The sequence below is a fragment of the Larimichthys crocea genome, unplaced genomic scaffold (genome assembly GCF_000972845.2).
Source record: "Larimichthys crocea isolate SSNF unplaced genomic scaffold, L_crocea_2.0 scaffold462, whole genome shotgun sequence".
NCBI classification, from domain to species: Eukaryota; Metazoa; Chordata; class Actinopteri; family Sciaenidae; genus Larimichthys; species Larimichthys crocea.
This window is the reverse complement of record NW_020856024.1, coordinates 240,713-258,447: the sequence shown is the minus strand read 5'-3', so window position 1 is coordinate 258,447 and position 17,735 is coordinate 240,713. Positions and strand designations below refer to the sequence as shown.

Sequence of the window (17,735 nt, the reverse complement as noted above, 5' to 3'; positions counted from 1 at the left end):
TACATTACTATTAATCATATACATATAGATAGCGGAGATTACGGGATTGTCATTCTGGATCACATTCTAGTCATAGATTATAAATAAAAAAGAACATAATGTCCATGACGCCACTCACAAGTTTCTGAAGAGCCATTGTGAAGCTCAAAATATGGTGACTCTGGTTGCCGCCATCTTGACAGTCCTGCCTCCGCTGGCTCCCTACTGAGCGGCCAAAACCCAGTTGAAAATCAATGGTGTAGTATTTTCCTACTATTTAAAAGACTAATTTAAAGGACAATTTTTTCATGTTATTGTTTTAGGCGCATTATATTTGTGTGTATTTATGCAGAAATTCCACAAGGTTCATGTACTTCCCACTATATGGTGCTGCACAGAAGGTCATTGATGAATAATAGGATCAATATCAAGTTATATTTACAGTGAGCAAAGCTTTTAAATAGAACCCTAAGAGTCTATAGTCATGCTAAGAGTACTTAACCACAACTGTGGTTTTTGAGGTGTTTTGAGGCAAGGTAGAATGCCAAAAACGGTTAACTAGCACAAAGCAAAAATCACATGAGGCTGATAGAAAGGTCATTAGTTGTTTATGTTTTTGTTCATGAATTGAACAAATAAAAATTTTGACCTCATGATGGTGCTGATTGAAAAAAGTCAGAGTGTCAGTGTCATTAGTCTTTAGCATTTATTGTCTGGGAATCATGAATAAATCACATATTTAAAAGGTATTGAGCTATTTTACTGGACAAGTGAAAACTTAGACCTGCTGATACTTTAAGACTAAAGGTTAGTCAACAAAACCAATATGAAACATCCTCTGGGAACCAAGATCATCATTGCAATCCATCCAATAGATGTTGATATTTCATCTATGCCACTAGCGTGGTTAACAACAGCTCCTATTGACTATTCTTTGATGACTCTGACATCACATATTGGGTTGTGACCTGAAGCTAAATATTCTGACAATTTGAACCTAGAACAGACAACTGAGGAAAACACCACGTTTTCACATATTGTAACGTTTAAAACAACATACCTCATGCTCTTCTTAACTTTATTCCCCAAACCACTGTAACTGCTTCTTAACAGCTCCATGTCTCATTCCTCTAGATTATGGACAGTTACCCTGCCTTAGCCATGAACAGGAAATTTTCAGCCACTGTAAACTCTTTGGTTTTTAAAATGTCTTTATTTTTAATATTTCAGTTTTAATATTTCCACTTTCTGAATCTCTAATAAAGTCACAAAACACTTTCACCACTACACTGTGAATGGACCATGAAGCTGCTGAGAAGTTGTTATCTGCTGAATGTTGTCACCTTGAATGTGATATATTCATGGTCAGTTGTAAACATAAGGTCTGATGGTTCTTTAGGGGCCACAGATCTACATTGAGTTAGCTGCTGTATTTAAAAAGAAGAGCCTGAACTGTCATTGTCACTGCACTGCAACATCTGTTGCCATGGTGATCTGCCACATACAGTGGTGAGTTCGCCATGGAGTTTCATCAGGCATTTTCAGGCACTTCATCATCGTCCCCCATCAGGCATTTTCAGGCACTTCATCATCCTCCTCTTTCTCCACCCTTGGCCCCGCCCCTGCAATGGTTACCACAGCAACAGGTCAACCTATTGAGAGTCAAAGATTTGGAAATATTTCTATATGTTTCTATTATGTTTGTACCATTCCAGGTCAGGTGATCTGCAGACTTGTGGGATGAAAACTTGTCATTGTGTGTTTGATCAGGAGGGGAGCCATTTGACTTTTGTGATTGGTTAGAGGTGTGTCCATCAGAGACACTGTGACTGGGTGAGATGTGTGATTGGATATCTGAGTTGACATTAGATGCCACTTCCTCCTGTTCCTCTTGCGCTTTATTGGCCAGCTCTGTGAACAACAGACACAGAGACACACTTAAGTTACAGGAACCTTCATATCCGCATCTATAGAAACAAATGTTATGAACTGTGCAAATCATTGAAAATGACAGAAAACAAATAACACCGAATAAGTGATTGTGTACTCAAGTTAGTGGGCATTGAGCTAAATACTAATGTCAGCAGGCTAAACTGCTTACAGTGACAAAGCCAGCATACTGATGTTTTGGTAGGTATATAAGAGATACTTTTTTTACTCTGTTTTATTTACATGCATTTTAACCCAGAACATGCAGTACAAGGGATCATAGACATGCAATGTGGAGCGAGATGGTGGAGTGATGGGCAGCCCCCCTGAGGAGCGCCTTGCGAGCAGTGGGGGAGGTCCGGTGCCTTGCTCAAGGGCACCTCGGCAGTGCCCGGGAGGTGAACTGGCACCTCTCCAGCTACCAGTCCACCTTCCACATTTTTGGTCCATGCTGGACTTGAACCGGCCTCCAGTTCCAAGTCAAGTCTCTATGGACTGAGCCACTGCCGCCCCTGCAGGTATAATGTTCATCATGTTCACCATCTTAATTTTGCATGCCAACATATGCTTATTAGCATTAAACACAAAGTACAGCTGAGGCTGATGGGAATATAATTACTTTTGCAGCTATTTGGTCATCAACCTATTAGACAAACAGAAATTTTGACTATGTGATGATACTAGGAAAAGTCAAATGATCAGTCATTCAAATACATCCTTTTAATATCTTCATAACCTATTGCAAATTCAAAGAAATCCATCAAGCACTTTCACTGAAGACCAAAATGTCAATGTCATAGTGGTGCTACAGGTCAGGAAAAGGGTCAGCAAGATATTGCCCAGTTCAATTTTTGTATCCAGTTCTGTTAAATGTTAGCTGGGGAGGTGTCCGAAATAAACAATGTAGGATTAATCCTTTTCATTTATGCATGCAAATTACTAACTCATACTCTAGACAGCAAATGGCTTTGGCACAATGCATTCAGTCAGACAGTTTAAAGAAGGTAAAAAATAAATTCATGAAGCACTCTACTATAGTCTATAATCTATTTATCCAGACAGACTCTATGATGAGGGGTTCATATCGTGACCTGAGCGCCGGAGTGAGCGGCCACTTGTTACAGCAGCTCCGAACTTCTACCTCTTTTTAGTGTTTTTCTAGCATTTTTAGTGTATTTCTGTTACTCTTTTTTAGTGTTTTTCTAGCATTTTTAGTGTATTTCTGTTACTCTTTTTTTACCGCATCGACACTTTAAGCAAGTGGGCAGCTATGGATGTTCACATTGTGACATTCGTGGTCTGCTCCTTGCTGTTGCCCTTTTTGGTGTGGCTGTGGGAAATACATTGAACCATGGCTCCCCATTCAACTACGGCTCCATTGTTTACACCCGGGATCAGCTGTTAGGCCTGCGACACACACCCCTTCTCTGCGCGGAGCGGCCGGAGATCCCCGGGGAGTTACGGAGGAAGAGAAGAGGATGCAGAGCGGGAGTGAAGCGCAGGGAGCAGAAAAGACGGTATAAACCATGTTTACCGTCTGTCATCATGGGGAACGTAAGATCTCTCCCCAACAAGATGGAAGAGCTAACGGCGCTGACCCGGCTGCAGAGGGAGTACCAGGAATGCAGCCTCATGTGCTTCACAGAGACGTGGATGACTGAACTTTCTCCGGACTCGCACATTAACCTGGACGGATTCCAGCTCGTCGGGGCGGACCGGAAAGCACCGGAGAGCGGTAAGAAAAAGGGAGGGGGGATCGCTGTGTTTGTGAACGATAGATGGTGCCACCCGGGACACATCAGGGTGAAGGAGCAATTCTGCACCAGAGACTTTCAGCATGCGGTCAGCATGCGGCCATACTACCTCCCGAGGGAGTTTTCACAGGTCATTGCCGTGACTGTGTACATCCCCCCCTCTGCGGTCGCTGCTGCAGCTACATACCAGATCCACACTGTCGTCTCGCAGCTCTTAAACCAGCACCCCCAATCCCTCCTGCTCATCTCCGGTGACTTCAATCATGCCTCTCTGTCCTCTGCTCTCCCGACTTTCACCCAGTACGTGAACTGCCACACCAGAGACAATAAAACGTTGGACTTACTGTATGCAAACATCAAGGATGCATACACCTCATCCCCCCTCCCCCCGCTGGGTCGCTCTGATCACAACCTTGTTCACCTCATCACAGACTACACCCCTGTGGTGAATAAACAACGACCTGTGAAGAGGCGTGTGAAGCAGTGGTCTGAGGAGACCAGTGCCAGGCTCAGAGACTGCTTCGAGACAACAGACTGGGAAGCACTCTGCAGCCCCCACGGCAGTGACATTGACAGCATGACTGACTGCATCACGGATTATATTAACTTCTGTGTGGAGAACACTGTGCCCTCCAAGTTGGTACGGTGTTTTGCCAACAACAAACCCTGGGTGACCTCCGAGATTAAGGCCCTGCTGAATGAGAAGAAGAGGGTCTTCAGATCGGGGGACAAAGAGGAGCTGCGGAGAGTCCAGAAGGAACTCCGGCTGAGGATCAGGAAGGGGAAGGACAGCTACAGGAGGAAACTGGAGAAGCGGATGGAGCAGAACAACGCCAGGGACGTCTGGAGAGGACTGCAGACCATCGCAGGCCATGGAAAAGGAGTGGGGAGGAACCCAGTAAGCGGGGACAAGGACTGGGCAGATGAACTGAATCTGTTCTTCAACAGATTTGATTCTGCCCCCCCTCCCTCTCTCACTCCCCCTGACCCCTATTCACACCTCCCCTGGCCGGCTCCCTCCAGGAGCCTAACCATTTCTGGCCTGTTGCCCCGACTTCTCACCTGATGAAGACTATGGAGAGGATCATCCTACGACACCTGCGACCGCTGGTGGGCGCACAGCTGGACCCCCTGCAGTTTGCTTACCAGCCTGGGATCGGGGTGGATGACACAGTACTATACCTGCTGCACAGATCGCTGCTCCACCTGGAGGACAGCAGGAGCGCTGTGAGGGTCATGTTTTTTGACTTCTCCAGTGCGTTTAACACCATCCAGCCTTCACTGCTCAGAGTGAAGATGGAAAGGGTGGGTCAGGTCTACTGACCAACACCTGGCTGCGTGGACAACAGACTACCTCACCAACAGACCACAGTTTGTGAAGCTTCAGCATTGTGTGTCTGACGTGGTGCTCTGCAGCACAGGTGTCCCTCAGGGTACGGTGCTCTCCCCCTTCCTCTTCACCCTCTACACCTCGGACTTCACCCAAAACACTGCCCACTGCCACATCCAGAAGTTCTCCGATGACACAGCCGTCATTGGATGTGTTTTTGAGGGGGACGATCTGGAATACAGGACCATCATCAGGGACTTTGTCAGCTGGTGTGAGCTAAACCAGCTTCAGCTCAACACGAGCAAGACGGAGGAGATGATCGTAAACTTCCAGAGGAAAGCATCACACTTCACACCGGTGAACATCCAGGGATTGGACATAGAGGTGGTGCAGAGCTACAGATTCCTGGGTGTCCACCTCAACAATAAACTGGACTGGACTGACAACACACATGCTCTCTACAAGAAGGGCCAGAGTCGTCTCCACCTGCTGAGGAGGCTGAGGTCCTTCTGAGTATACAGAGCTCTCCTCAGGACTTTTTATGACTCTGTGCTGGCCTCAGCCATCTTTTATGCTGTGGTCTGCTGGAGAGGGGGCAGCATGGACAGGGACAGGAGCAGGCTCAACAGATTTATTAGAAGAGCTCTGTCCTCCTCTGTCCTCACCCACCTCCTCTGGACTCCACAGAGGAGGTGGGTGAGAGGAGGATGTTAGCTAAGCTGACATCCATCATGGACAACACCTCTCACCCCCTACATGACAGGTTCCGTAGGTCCTTCATCCCTGCTGCTGTGAGACTTTACAACACCTGCACCTGATCATGTTGTAGTCTCCTGTTCATGTCTGTTTCTGTTTTGTTTCTGTAACGCTTATGTTCTACCCTAGTACTTGTCTAGCAAATCTGCACATTCTTAAACCTGCACATTATACTCTAGTACTTTTTGTAAATATGTACACTTGTGTTTCCCTCCTTGATTTCTATTTTTCGCTGCTGTAATAAGTGAATTTCCCCATTGTGGGATCAATAAAGTATTATCTTATCTTATCTTATCTTATCTTATCTTATCTTATCTTATCTTATCTTATCATATCTTATCTTATCTTATCTTATCTTATCTTATCTTATGATGTTGAAATCAGGACGCTGTGGGTCAGTTGTCATACCATCACTTCCAGGACTTCTTGTTCTTCTTTACGCTGAAGATTGTTCTTAATGACATTGGCTGTATGTTTGAGGTTGTTGTTCTACTGCAGAATAAATTTGGGTCCAATCATACCTACCTACAAGAAAATTGCAGCCATCACCTTATGAGCAGAGTGAATAATACACTGCAGTTTGCCCTTGCCCTGTCTACAGACCTGTTTGCTCTGCAGGCATACGGCAGGGGGTTGGTGCTGGCTTTGAAGTGGTGCTGCTCAAAAGACTTATTACCATAGCTGTCAGTGTGACGGGTCTATAGTCACTACCTCGTGTGGTCCTTGGTTCTTAGAGACTGGGATGATGGTGGAGGTTTTAAAGCAGGCTTGAATATGGCATGTCTCCATGCTGGAGACAGCTAATCTGCACATCCTTCAGGGTGGATGGATTGTCAGAGTCAGGTCTAGCTGCTTTAACAGGGTTGTGCCTGGAAAAGCCTTGTTGACATTGAGTTGTGCTGAGGTAGAGGAGGTGAGCAATTCCGGAGAGGTGGAGCTGATGTGCTGGAGTTGTAGAGGGTGTCATGGGGAATGGTGTCATGACTGTCACTTTGTCTTTCAAAGCACCAGTAGAACAGTAGTTCATTGGCTACTTCCTATGACTATAAGGTTGCATTCAGACAGGATCTGGCATTGTTCTGTCTGCACTACATCTGTTTTGGTTGGGGTGGTGCAGGCCACAGAGCACCAAAACACGCAGCGACCTTCGCCGGAGGAGTTGAGCTGGCTTTTAGAAAAATGCAGCATTTTTTCAAATGCTCAGCCTGTCACCGAAATTAAGACTATTCAGGTGGATTCATTGAACTATTACTCTATTCTACTCTACTCTTTGTTTCATATGCCAAGCCTCTAAATCAGTGTCTGGCTTGCAATTTGGTAAATGGTAAATAGGCTGTACTTATATAACACCTTTCTAGTCTTTCGACCACTCAAAGCACTTTAACACTACATATCTCATTCACCCATTCACACACATTCATACACTGATGGCATTAGCTGCCAACTGCTCATCAGTTTTGTGGTTCATTCTACCTCTTGAGCCACAGCTGTTCAGTTTATGCTGCAAAATAGTGACACAAAGAAGTTTCATTTGTTTTCTGTTCAATGGTTTGAGAGAGAGATAGACAGAAACTGCATCCTCTAGCACCTGGACTCCTCAGGAACCTATGCCAGGATCCTGTTTGTGGATTTCAGCCCTGCTTTTCAGCTGCATTCTTTCTCCTCTTCTCATTGTGGAGGGGGGGCGTGGTGCATCAGCTACAGGAGAGAGGTGTGGAGATGGCTCAGGAGAGCAGCGCCAGGGGAAGTGATTAGCACACCTGTATCTAGTTGTCTAATCACTCTCCCCTTTTTTAACACAGTAGCGTGCTGGACCTGGGGGCAGTCAGTGCAAAAGACTGGAGTCAGACACACAGCAGACGGCAGCGAGACAAAGAAGAGGCCTGCAAACGGCTGTATTGTGTGCAAAATATGTGGCGTGTCACTCTGACAAATAAGGTTCCCTGATAAACGGGCATCAGTCTGAGACTATTCGTGCTGAGAGAACCCTGGTGGCAGTAAGTCTGTCACATTTTGGCGCCCAACGGATCTGAGCAACAAACAAAGACATTGACGGAACCTCAGCAGGTTTAGCCAGTAACGGCACTGGCTCAGATGTTGGCAGAGGTCACGGCGATGAGCCGAGACCAGGCAGTGACGAGCCGGCAACAGCTGGCTGCACTTCACGCTCATTATACAGAGTGAGTCGTGACACTCAGGCAGATGAAATAATAACCCAACTGTTGGTCCCGAAAAGCCGTTGGGAAATAGTTTTCACCAGAGTGCACATGGATGTTGCTTTGTGTTAGTTCTTGTGGATTACGCAACCCGATATCCAGAGGCAGTGCCGCTGCACTCCATCTCTGCAAAGAGTGTGGCGCAGACGCTGTTTCAAGTCGGGATCCCGAAAGAGATCCTGACTGATCAAGGTACCTCATTTATGTCATGAACACTGAGAGAATTGTACAGATTATTGGGCATCAGGTCTATTTGAACCAGTGTTTACCACCCTCAAACTGATGGCCTCATTGAGCACCTGAATAAGACTTTGAAGTCCATGATCCGTAAGTTTGTGCACGATGATAGTCGTAATTGGGATAAGTGGCTAGATCCTCTGTTGTTTGCAGTGTGCAAGGTACCCCAGGCCTCCATGGGATTTTCTCCCTCTGAGCTGCTGTTTGGCAGAGAACCACGAGGGGTTTTGGACCTGGTTAAAGAAAGCTGGGAGGAAGGGTCGAGCCCAAGTAAAAACGAAGTTCAGTACATCCTGTACCTGAGAGCAAAACTCCACACTCTAGGACAGTATTCACGTGAGAACTTGCTCCGGGCCCAGGAACGTCAGCAGTGGCTGTACAACAGAGGATCTAGGTTAAGATAAAGTGCTTGTATTGCTCCCATCTTCCAACTCCAAATTACTCGCCAAGTGGCAAGGACCCTTTATGGTCACGCGGCGAGTGGGTGACGTTGACTATGAGCTTGTGTGATCTGACAGGGGAGGGGGCGACACAGATTTATCACCTCAACCTCCTTAAAGCTTGGAGAGAGGCTGAGTCTGTTTCCCTGGTGACGACAATTGCAGAGAGAGATGAGTTGGGGCCTGAGGTACCAAAAACGACCAATCCTGCCTCGCTCCTTTGTGAAAACCAGAAGAAGAAGAGGTCTGCGAAATTTGTGTGTTACCCTGACAAATAAAGTTCCCTCATAAACAGGCATCAGTCTGAGACTATTTGAGCTGAGAGATCTGCTGAGATTTGATAATAAGTTCTTTTGTTTTCTTGATGTTCAGTTCAAGGTGAGTGCACCATTCACCATTCGTTGTGCGCATGCGCGAAAGTTGCATGCTGCCTGTTATGATGCTCCAGCTTTTGAGGTTGCTTTTGACCTTTTTTCTCTTTTGTTCATTTTTCTTATCTTCACTGTAACTCTGAAGTCCTACCCTCTCTAACGAGATTGTTTTTAGAGAGTTTTTGTGCTTTTTGTCGTGTTTTTTTCGTGTTTTTTTCGTGTTTTTTTCTTCGTGTTGTTTTTTTAAATGCTGCTTCCACCTAGACACGCTGCCTTTGTTTACTCCGGGGAACAGCTGATCACGCTAATGCTGGCCGGCATAGTGGCAAGACCAGCCGATATACCAGCTGAACTCTGGAGAAAAACACACCGGGGGTGCAGAAGAGGGAAGCAACGTCGGGGAGAGTCGAGACGGGACGGGCTTAAGTCGGGCATACACTGTACGATTTTAGCCCGTTTTTGACCCGATTTTTGAGACGCTCGGCCTGATTTCCCGTTTCGTCTGGTGTCTTTTTCCGTACAGTGTAGAGGGGGTAATGAGGGCCGATTATCTGTTCCCGAACCACCGCCGGACGGTCGGATGAATTTCTGACATGTCAGAAATTTTGGTCGGCCGACAAATTCTTTCGCACAGTGGAAGCAGAGCCCAGAGCCGACCGGAGCATTTCTCCCTCAGTGTGCCTGCGCAAAGTGATAGTCACCATGGCGACGCGTCGGTGGCATGAAAATATGGAGGCGTACCCTGATTACCCTGATTAAAACTGTTGTTAGTGACTTGTAATGGTCAAAACGTAGATAACGGGAATTTTAGCGTAGCGTTTGTTATCAAGTTAAAAGTAGGCTTAACTCCAATTCCTGCTGTAAAATGGACAACTCATACTGTCCGCGTTTGCTGAGCCATCTCCGAGTCCAGATGCACCGGCGCCTCTTCTTTTTAGCACAGTACCGCAGCAATCAATAGGGCAGCCTTCTTCTTTTTGTCTAGCATGTTGCTAATAACCGGCGTCGGCGCTTTCAAATAAATCTTTATTGACAGCTGTCAATAGACAGGACAGTCAGCAGGGGCAGACGGGCCGTTTTCACCCGCACAGTGTGAGCTCTCTGGTCGTGTTCGATGATCGGACCGTACAGTGTGAGTACATAAATCGTGAGTTTTGGCCATACATTGTAGACAATTACTCGTACAGTGTGTCATGGTATCAACGACAAGATTTTCAAAAATCGTACAGTGTATGCCCGGCTTTATGGAGAGGAGAAGATTTAAGCCGTGTCTCCCCTCTGTTGTTATGGGAAATGTGCGGTCACTTAGCAACAAAATGGATAAGCTAATGGCGCTAACGCGGAGCTACGCAGAGTACCGGGAATGCAGTCTGATGTGCTTCACGGAGACATGGCTGCACAGGGACATTACGGACCAGAACGTCTCTGTCGATGGCTTCCACACTGTCTGGGCTGACCGGGATTGTACCAAGAGCGGGAAGCGGAAAGGCGGAGGGCTTGCCGTTCCAGTTAACAGCAGATGGTGTAATCCCGGTCACATCACAATTAAAGAACAGCTCTGTAGTCCGGATGTTGAACTGCTAGCCATTGGTCTACGTCCATACTATCTGCCTAGAGAGATCCCGCATGTCATCATTGTTGTCCTGTACATCCCTCCCTCTGCAAACCCAACATCTGCCTGCAGCACCATTCATACCATCATCTCCAAACTGCAGACCCAACACCCCAGTGCCCTCATCATCATGATGGGAGACCACATCACCTTGGATAGAGTCCTGCATGACTTTCAAGCTATACATGTCCTACCAGAGAGGAGAGCACCCTTGACCTGTTATATGCTTACATTAAGGATGCATACATCTCCTCTTCTCTCCCCCCTCTGGGCAGCTCTGATCATAACCTGGTTCACCTCAAACCCTGCTATGTGCCTCTGGTGAAGAGGAAAGCTACGACCACAAGGACTGTGAGGAGGTGGTTGGAGGAGGCTTATGAGGCACTGCAGGGCTGCTTTAAGGTGACTGACTGGCCTGCACTCTGTGAGCCCCACGGGGAGGACATTGATTTGGCTCACAGAGTGCACTGACTATATCAACTTCTGTGTGGACTGCAATGTTCAAGCTCGTACTGTCACCTGTTACGCTAACAATAAACCTTGGATTACCAAGGACATTAAGGCCATCCTTAATGAAAAGAAGTGAGTGTTTAGAGATCGCAGCTGTGATGTGGTGAGGAGAGTGCAGGGGGTATTCAAATTTAAAATCAGGGAGGCTAAAGATAATTATGGGAGAAAGCTGGAGAATAAACTCCAGCAAAACAACATGAGGGATGTGTGGAGTTCTCATGCCAACCATCACCGGGTTCCAGAAGACTGGTAGCACAGGGCTGGAGGGACGTCTAGACCGAGCCAATGAACTGAACCTATTTTTTCAATAGGATACTATGGCCCCTACCCCTCAAGACTCTGCTGCTGGCTACCCAACATCCACTACCACTCTACCTCCCTCTATCGCCCTCCTTACAGACCCCTTGTCTGCACCTCACCACCTCTATCAACTACAACCTACTCCACCCATTCCCCCTGCTCTGCATCATGCCCACCACAACCTGAGGACCCCACCCCTCCCCCAACTGTCACCTCTACATTGTCCTTTACACCTGACCTGGTGAGAAGACAACTGATGAGACTCCATCCCGGCAAGGCTGCTGGTCCTGACGATGTTTTTCCAAGGGTGCTTAAAGCCTGTGCCCCTCAGCTGTGTGGAGTACTGAGTCAAGTCTTCAGCCTGAGCATTCACCTCCAGAGGGTCCCAGTGTTGTGGAAGACGTCCTGCCTTGTTCCTGTGCCAAAGACGCTGGTCCCCTCAGGACTACAGACCGGAAGCCTTGACGTCCCACATAATAAAGACCCTAGAGAGGCTCGTCCTGGAGCAGCTAAAACCTATGGTCAGGCCCTTCACTGATCCACTACAGTTCACCTACCAGCCCCGACTGGGAGTTGAGGATGGCATCATCTACCTGCTGAACAGAGTCTACACTCATCTCGACAACCCGGCAAGCTCTGTGAGAATCATGTTCTTTGACTTCTCCAGTGCTTTTAACACCATCCGTCCGACTCTACTGGGTGAGAAGATGACTGCAATGCAGGTGGAGGCCCCCATCGTGTCCTAGATTGTTGACTACCTGATGGGCAGACCACAGTACGTACGCCTACAGCACTGTGTGTCCTATAGGGTGGTCAGTAACACTGGGACCCCACAGAGGACTTCTCTCTCCCTTCCTCCTCACCCTCTTCACCTCAGATTTCAACTATTGCAGCAAATCCTGCCACCTTCAGAAGTTCTCTGATGACTCAGCAATAGTCGGTTGTGTCAGGTTCAGACAGACAACTGGACCCACAGAGCAGATCAGAGACTGACAGGTGTAGTAAGGCGGTTTATTGACAGTCCAGATTCGGTACACAAAAGGCAGTCAGCGGAGCAGAAGTACAAAATCACGAGGCAGGAAGAAAGTCCGAGAACAGGCAAGGGTCAAAAATCCAGAACACGGAGCAGACAGGCAGAGGTACAGGACGCTAGGCAAAAACGGGTCGAAGAAACAAACAGGGTTGGTACACGAGGAATCTATGATGAAAACGCCAGAGAGCTACTCACAAGGAAGAAGACAATCTAACAAGGACACACTGGGAGAGACAGGCTTAAATACACATGAGGGGAGGAGCAAACAAGACACAGGTGAAAACAATGGGCAATCACAGGGAGTAAAGACACCAGGACAGAAACACAAAAAGGAAGTGAGGGAAACCAAAATAAAACAGGAAGTCTACCCACAAACTAAAAGCCTGACAGGTTGTATTGAAAAGGGTGATGATAGTGAATACAGGACTGTTGTGGGCAACTTTGTCACTTGGACTGAGCTGAATCATCTGCAGCTCAATGTGACAAAGACGAAGGAGCTAATAGTGGATCTGAAAAGGGCGAAAACATCCAGGGGGTCCCTGTGAATAGTGTTGAGGAGTATAAGTACCTGGGGGTGTACTTGAATAAAAAATTGGACTGGACTAGAAACACAGAGGCTGTCTACAAGGGCCAAAGCCGACTCTTTTTCCTAAGGAGGCTGAGGTCCTTTAACATCTGCCGGACAATGCTTAGGATGTTTTACGAGTCTGCTGTGGCCAGTACGATCTTCTTCGCTGTCACATGCTGGGGCAGTGGGCTGAAGATCGCAGACACCAACAGACTTAACAAACTGGTCAGGAGAGCTGGTGAGCTGGACACTCTGACGACCGTGGCAGAGAGGAGGATGCTGTCCAAGCTTCATTCCATATTGGACAATGACTCTCACTCTCTCTATGACACACTGGCTCTGCAGAGGAGCTCCTTCAGCAGCAGACTCCTCTCTCTTAAATGCACCACAGAGCGACACAGGAAATCATTCCTGCCTGTGGTGATTAAACTCTATAATGCCTCCCTCAGCTGACACAAACACGGACAACTACTTCTGCATTTGTTGCACTCTATTTAATGTTAATTTGATCTTGTATATACCTTTATTTATTTATTTATATATATATATAGTCTATATTTGATGATTACTTGTTTAACTTAAACTGGAGTATTGTAACAAAAATAATTTCCTCCTGGGATTATTAAAGTATTTCTGACGCTGATTCTGATTGTGTGAAGTGGAAGATGGAGTCCTGATAACTTAAAACAGAGTAATTGTCATGTAAGTATGGAGTGTAAGTATGGCAGTGTCAGCAGAGTATTTGATATATGTAGTGACAGCTGAGGGGCTGATGCAGTCATTGATGTAAAGGTTTCTTGGGAACTGTTACGACAGTGGATGTTTTCCAGAGGGTGGATACTGAAGCGGTCCTGTAGGATTCCGGTCCCCGGGCCTTGCCTGGTTTGCACCTGCTTTAGCTCCTGACACACGTCATCCACTGTGAAAGGAGCCTGGTGTATAGGTTCTGGAATGGGCAGGGTTTCTAGCAGTACCCTGCATTCCTTGGAGTAGTTGATGGGGTCAAACCTGAAGTAGGTGTTCAGGTCATCAGTGAAGGAGATTAGATCATTTATTGCTGATAATTTTGGTTTTGGGTCACATCCAGTCAGTGTTCTTACTTTTTGAAAAAGTAATGTTTGTAGTGCAGTCCCTGTTCCAGTTTCTCTCTGTATTTGAGTTTTGCCTTGATCATGTCATTTTTAATTTGACGGTTTATGATCTTGAGTGAGACCTAGTCTTGATGTTTAAAGGCTACTAGCTACTAGCTCGGCAGCAGCCTCGGTGTTAGCACTGGGCAGAATATAATCACGACTGATGACAACAGCAGGGAATTCCCTTGGAAGATGAAAGAGACAGAGGGATAGGATCAGCAACTTAAGGTTTGGAGTACCAACCTTGTTGTGGATTTTTTTTTATGTTGTTTCACCACCTGTTGTTGATGTGCATACAGACCCCTCCACCTCTATCCTTGCCCAATTCCCTCATATGGTCTGCCCTAAGGATGGTGAACCTTGGCATCTGGGACAGCCTTGTCAAGCCAGGTTTCAGTCAGGGTGACGATGCAGCCTTGATGGTCCTTTCCGTCAGACATTTTGGATGGAGTATATCCACTTTGTTTTAGAGGGACCGTACATTGGACAGGACAATGGAGGGAAGAAGGGATTTTAAGGGTCTTTTCCTCAACCTGGTGCATGCATACCCCTCTACTATTGCCTCTTTTCCTTGGTCGTAGTTGTAGCAGATCATCCCTGGTGTAGGTAAGTCCACTGTTGTTGCAGGTCTTGGATAGTAATAATGCACAACTATCCTGGGTGGTCATTCACACTGTGATCCAAACCAGTCTGTGATACATCCATGGCAACAGACAATATTGTACAAACTAGACCTTCACAAAACATGAAGTTTACTCAGCACAGAGATACAGAGAGGTAAAACACGGAGAGACAATCTATATATTCTTTATGACGTTTGTCTAACTTACAGCCAGCCTGATCTGCTTTTGATATCTGACATCTGTCAAAAATATAACAGCCTTATATTCTACACAGAATAGAATATAACAGAATAAAATGCTGCATCTGGAAGACTTCTAAAAGGTGTGTGTGTGTGTGTGTGTGTGTGAGTGTGTGTGCAGTACCATGCACAGACAGCTCTTTCCATCTGTCCTTGTTGCTGGCTATGACGCCAGAAAGGTGGAGCCTCAGAGCCGGTAGCTCAATGGCTGTCAGGGAAAAGTCCATCTGTCCATCATCACTGTTTCCATGCCGACCACTACTGTGTCTCTGCACTGACTCCACAGTAACTGAACCACTTCCTGTTAGACTAGAACAGAGAAAAGTCATGGACCATGGGCTTGGAGAAGATCAAAACAATTGAGCTTTTACATCAGCGTTAAAATTGCATTTTCCATATTTCATCCAGTCGTATAGGACAGTGGCCTCATCAGTGTGTACATATACAAAAACCATATCAGACTTTTCTCTGCCTAATCTGACCAGTGATGACCTGTTTAGCAGCATGTCATCATTCCATCGCTGGCTGTCAAGGTGGTGTCCAGTAAACGATGTGGGCTTCATAGATAATTGGACAACTTTCTGCTAAAAACCTAAAGTGTCACAACCCAGAGTTAAAAAAAGGAGGCAGAGCTGTAGAGTCCTACACAATTCTCTGTGCTTCCATTAGAGCAGCTACCCACCCAAAAACTGTCCCCTGACCCATCACTTATGAAGTCTTCAGCCTCACATTAGCTCACATATATCTTCTGTTTCACACAGAGATTGTTACTTGGTATGGGTTCATATTCAGAGATTGGGTATCAGAATCAATATTTGAGAATTGTATTGGTGCATTCCTTTTTATGAACACAGTCACTCATCAGATTTGTGTCCAGCTGACAACTTACATCTATTAGATATAAGGTTGGATGTTGTGATTCATTCTATTCTATTTTGTGATTACTTTTCCCCAGTAAAAGTAATAATAGTAGTAGTGGTACCTAGACCTCCTGTTTCCAGTCTCTCTGGCCCTCCTGTCCTCTTCTATTAGAGGACCAATCACCTTTTCTGTTGTGTCAATTAAACCACTGAAAGTCGGCTCAACAATGAAGTCTATGAAACCTGCAACCAGTAAGAGAGACAGGCAGACAGATGAAAAGATAAGAGGATGAAAGAATAAAGGACAGGACAATTGTTATTATTTTTCTAATTGAATAATCGGAGATCAAAGAATGTGCACATTCTTTCTTTATCTTCAACCATACACACACACATTTAGGATATTCTGTGTGACCTCTTTTTGATAGCCGCTGTAATATTTACCAGTTAGTAGTACTTTTCCTCACCTGCCTGTGATCTTAGGTATTGTGGCATGGTGGTTGTTCTTACCTATCTGTGACTGGGCAATCATGGTGGCTTTGCGATCGCAGAGTGGAGAAAAAGGAAGGCCGAGTTCCACCTCTTTATCTCCCTAGGAAAGACACACCAAAGCAACATGGACATGGTGTGTTTTCTAGGTTCTCAAATCAACTCTGTGTGATGTTCACACAGACATGGCTTGCCACTTAATAATATATCCATATTTTCAAACAATATGTCTCCACACTTAATGTTACAAGAAAAATGTTTTTAGGGTGAGGACTAATCAGTGTCTCTATGAACATTTGGTAGGGTTGCACACACATTACACATTAACTCTGATAGCAGCTAGGACCAGCACCTAGACAGTGGAATGTACATGCAAAAATATTGCAAAATAATATATTGGAGTAATATGGAAAAAAAAAGTGTCACTTTCCACGATGACAGGAAAGTTGTCAGTCACTCAATATCATTTTTCGCCTGGTTAGGGATACTCAAACGCACATCTTTTTTCAAATGTTGTAAACATCTCCAGCTGAAGTCTGCCTGTAACAAGAGACTTGAATGGCCGATCAACCATAAGTGAATCAGTCCTGTCAGTAGGAATATTTCACCCATGGTTCACCTGTAGCAACATTGAGCAGGAGGACTCTCACGTCTGAGCAGCACCAAGGCATAGGACACAGAGTGGAGTTATATTGAGAGACCAAACATTTTGCTCATGTCTATGATCTGGTGTTTTAATTTTAATAGAAGTGATCCAACTGTGCTTTATTCTGTTTGACCCTTTGTTTCATTTACATCCATGTTGACAGTAACAAGGACTTTGAAATTGATGCATACAAAGCATGATTGCAAATTTACCAGAATGCAGGAAATGAAGTGTCTGAATATCACAGCAAAATTTCATCGGGATGGACCCACAGATACGCACTTGATTTGTGTCCGCCAGCCACAGGGTCTACTGGCAAGGAGTTTCTTATTTTTCCACACAGTTGATGTGCACCCCATATGTATAAACAGACAACTAGAGTTGCACAATACCCATGGTACCCACAGTACCCACGTTACCCCGCGCTGCCAAATCGTAATGGTTCCTACTATACTAAAAATTCTACACGACGGTACTACCGTGGATTACTATATTACCATCGCCAGTTTTTGCTACATAGCGGCCACCTCTACTCTCCTTCTCACTGCATGCTACTTCCTTGTAAACTAACCCACAATGCAACTACTGCAACCGAACTGAATGATTAGCTGTTTGCCTGTTACTGGTGATGTTTCCGTATGCTTGGTCCACCCGTCTGTTAGCTGATTGGCTGTCCATGTTTCTGCCGGCAAGAACCAACTCCATGAAGA

At 45.8% G+C, this 17,735-nt stretch overlaps 1 protein-coding gene across 1 annotated transcript in view; it reads right to left on the bottom strand.

Annotated features, from left to right (window-relative positions):
• Positions 1-671: 671 nt before the first annotated feature.
• Positions 672-17,735, bottom strand: part of LOC104939049 (calcium/calmodulin-dependent 3',5'-cyclic nucleotide phosphodiesterase 1A) — a 76,160-nt gene continuing 59,096 nt past the window's right edge. The window contains exons 12-16 of the mRNA XM_019265393.2: positions 16,401-16,482; positions 16,013-16,133; positions 15,155-15,339; positions 1,687-1,890; positions 672-1,601 (exon numbers count right to left, since the gene is read on the bottom strand). Of these exons, the coding sequence (XP_019120938.1) occupies positions 1,546-1,601; positions 1,687-1,890; positions 15,155-15,339; positions 16,013-16,133; positions 16,401-16,482 (648 nt within the window). The 3' untranslated portion in view covers positions 672-1,545. The remainder of the gene's footprint in view (positions 1,602-1,686; positions 1,891-15,154; positions 15,340-16,012; positions 16,134-16,400; positions 16,483-17,735) is intronic.